The following is a 2,500-nucleotide window of genomic DNA, read 5'->3' as shown; positions in this document are numbered from 1 at the left end:
GAGTCACGTCGCCTTTCCAAAGTTGCTGGAGACATGGGAAGCACCTGTGACTGGAGTGAGTCACGTCGGCTTGCAAAAGCTACTGCTGATGGGGAACCAGGAGGGATCTGGGACATAGGTGAGTCACGTCGCCTTTCCAAAGTTGCTGATGGAGACATGGGGAGCACCTGTGACTGTAGTGAGTCACGTCGGCTTGCAAAAGCTACTGCTGATGGGGACCCAGGGGGGATCTGGGACATGGGTGAGTCATGACGTCTTTCCAAAGTTGCTGATGGAGACATGGGGAGCACCTGTGACTGTAGCGAGTCACGTCGGCTTGCAAAAGCTACTGCTGATGGGGACCCAGGAGGGATCTGGGACATGGGTGAGTCACGACGCCTTTCCAAAGTTGCTGATGGAGACATTGAACGCACCTGTGACTGGAGTGAGTCACGTCGGCTTGCAAAAGCTGATGATGGGGACCCAGGTGGGATCTGGGATAGAGGAGAATCACGGCGTCTTTCGAGGGTTGCTGAGGGAGACATTTGAGGCATTTGCGACTGTAGTGAATCACGTCGGCTCGCAAAAGCTGATGATGGGGAACCAGGAGGGATTTGGGATAAAGGTGAATCAAGGCGACAGACAAAGGTTGCAGGAGGAGAAGAAGGAGGGATTTGGGACTGTTTGAGCGATTCTCGACGATCAAATTGAAAGGGCACAGGAGAAGAAGGAGACATTTCAAACTGGAGTGTCTGTGAATCTCGACGATTTCTATAAGGAGACACTGGGGACATTTGTGGCTGTGAATCTCGACGATCTCTATAAGGAGACACTGGGGACATTTGTGGCTGTGAATCTCGACGATTTTTAAGGATACTAGGTGAAGGAGGGGGAATTTGTGGCAAGGAATTTCGTGAATCTTGACGATGGATGTGTCTTACTTTTGGTAACGGTGAACTTGGAGGCGCTGGGGGCTGGGGAGAACATGAGTCTTCTCGCTTCATTGTCGGACCTTTAGAATGCAGTGAGCCTGAGAGAGCCGGAGGGGTACTAGGATGATCCTGCTGAAGACGGGCAGCTGGTGATTTTGGGGAGCTAGGGGATGATAGCAATTTGGGAGAGCCTGACTGCTCAGCATGTAGCCGTTGGATTGTTGCATGTGGGGAAACAGGTGATGGAGACTTACGACGAGAAGCATAGTCCTCTCGCAAGAACCGAGGTGTTGATGGTTGGGAAGAACTTGATGATTCTAGAACAGGAGAGGTGGTGTCCGAATCATCCCGCTCCAGCTGTGTAATTACTGAATGAGGTGTGCTTGGAGGTGTGGGCATGCTTGAGGAACCAGTTCCAGTGTCTTCTTGCTGGAGGGGTTGGGATGTTGACTCAGGAGAAACTGGGGAGTCTGGAATGTTCGAAGAGTCAGTGTCCTCACGCTGCAGACGTCTAACTGTTGGGAGAGGAGAACTTGGAGATGTTGACACAGAATCATCACTCTGGAGATAATGTGTTGATGACTTGGTTGAGCTAGGAGATTCAGGAATGTGAGATGAATCAGAATCCTCTCGTTGGATATGTTTGCATGTTGGGAGAGGAGTAGCAGGAGGGGTTGATAAATGAGAAGAACTAGAGTCATCACGTTGGAGACTCTTTGATTGTTGTGGTGTAGTGGGAGATGTCAGTTTGGAGAAGGTTGAATCATCACGATGGAGCCGTCGGACTTTCTGGTGGGTAGAAACAGGAGCCAGAAGTTGGTTGGCATCAGAGTCACCACGATGAAGTCGACGGACTTTTGGGTGAAGATTAGTAGTAGGTGTAAGGAACTGAGAAGATGCTGACTCTTCACGCTGAGCACGTTTATGTGCTGGAAGAGGGGAATTAGGAAAGGCCTTTGAATCTTCACGACGATTTGCTGTGGGGGAAGCTGGCCATTGTGGAGACTCCGACCCCTCACGGAGAAGACGATTGCCTATCAGTCGAGGGGAGCCAGGTGAAGCTAAGGACTGTGATGAGCCAGACCCATCTCGCTGAAGTCTGTGTGCAAGTGGAATTGGTGATAAAGGGGATGCTAATGACTGGGGAGAGGCTGAGTCTTCCCGTGATAGAAGATGAGCAAGAGGGTATGGAGAGCTGGGGGGTGCCGGAGGTTGATTTGGATCATCAGTATCAGTTTCTTCCATGTACGTCGGCAGTGAATGGTGTCCACTTTGCTCATCACGCATGAGTGTGGGACTTGCAGGGCTATGTGTACTGTACTGGCGCCTGAGGACTCGTCGTTCATTACGAGTTGCTGGCCGTGAAGATCCTGCCTTAATGGGTGGTGGAGTAGGCTCAGGGGGCCGTGGAGGAGGTTTCTGTGTAGCAGCACGCACTGGAACTGGGGAGGCTGAAGGAGAGCTGTTGGGAGACCCAGATGGGCTTGTATCATTACTGGGATTATCAATGCTTAATTCTGGCACCATCAAATGGAATGATACTGATTCACTGGCATCAGAACCAGTAGAAGACTCACTAGATCGTCTTT

The 2,500-nt window shown here is 51.0% G+C and overlaps 1 protein-coding gene across 1 annotated transcript in view; it reads right to left on the bottom strand.

The window, feature by feature from the left end:
* Positions 1 to 2,500, bottom strand: part of LOC125038609 (serine/arginine repetitive matrix protein 2-like) — a 38,320-nt gene that overhangs the window by 2,370 nt on the left and 33,450 nt on the right. The window contains exon 7 of the mRNA XM_047632146.1: positions 1 to 2,500. This exon is cut by the window's left edge and continues 2,370 nt beyond it; it is cut by the window's right edge and continues 994 nt beyond it. Within this exon, the coding sequence (XP_047488102.1) occupies positions 1 to 2,500 (2,500 nt within the window).

The sequence above is a fragment of the Penaeus chinensis genome, chromosome 25 (assembly GCF_019202785.1).
Source record: "Penaeus chinensis breed Huanghai No. 1 chromosome 25, ASM1920278v2, whole genome shotgun sequence".
Taxonomy (NCBI): domain Eukaryota; kingdom Metazoa; phylum Arthropoda; class Malacostraca; order Decapoda; family Penaeidae; genus Penaeus; species Penaeus chinensis.
This window is presented reverse-complemented; position numbering and strand designations above follow the sequence as displayed.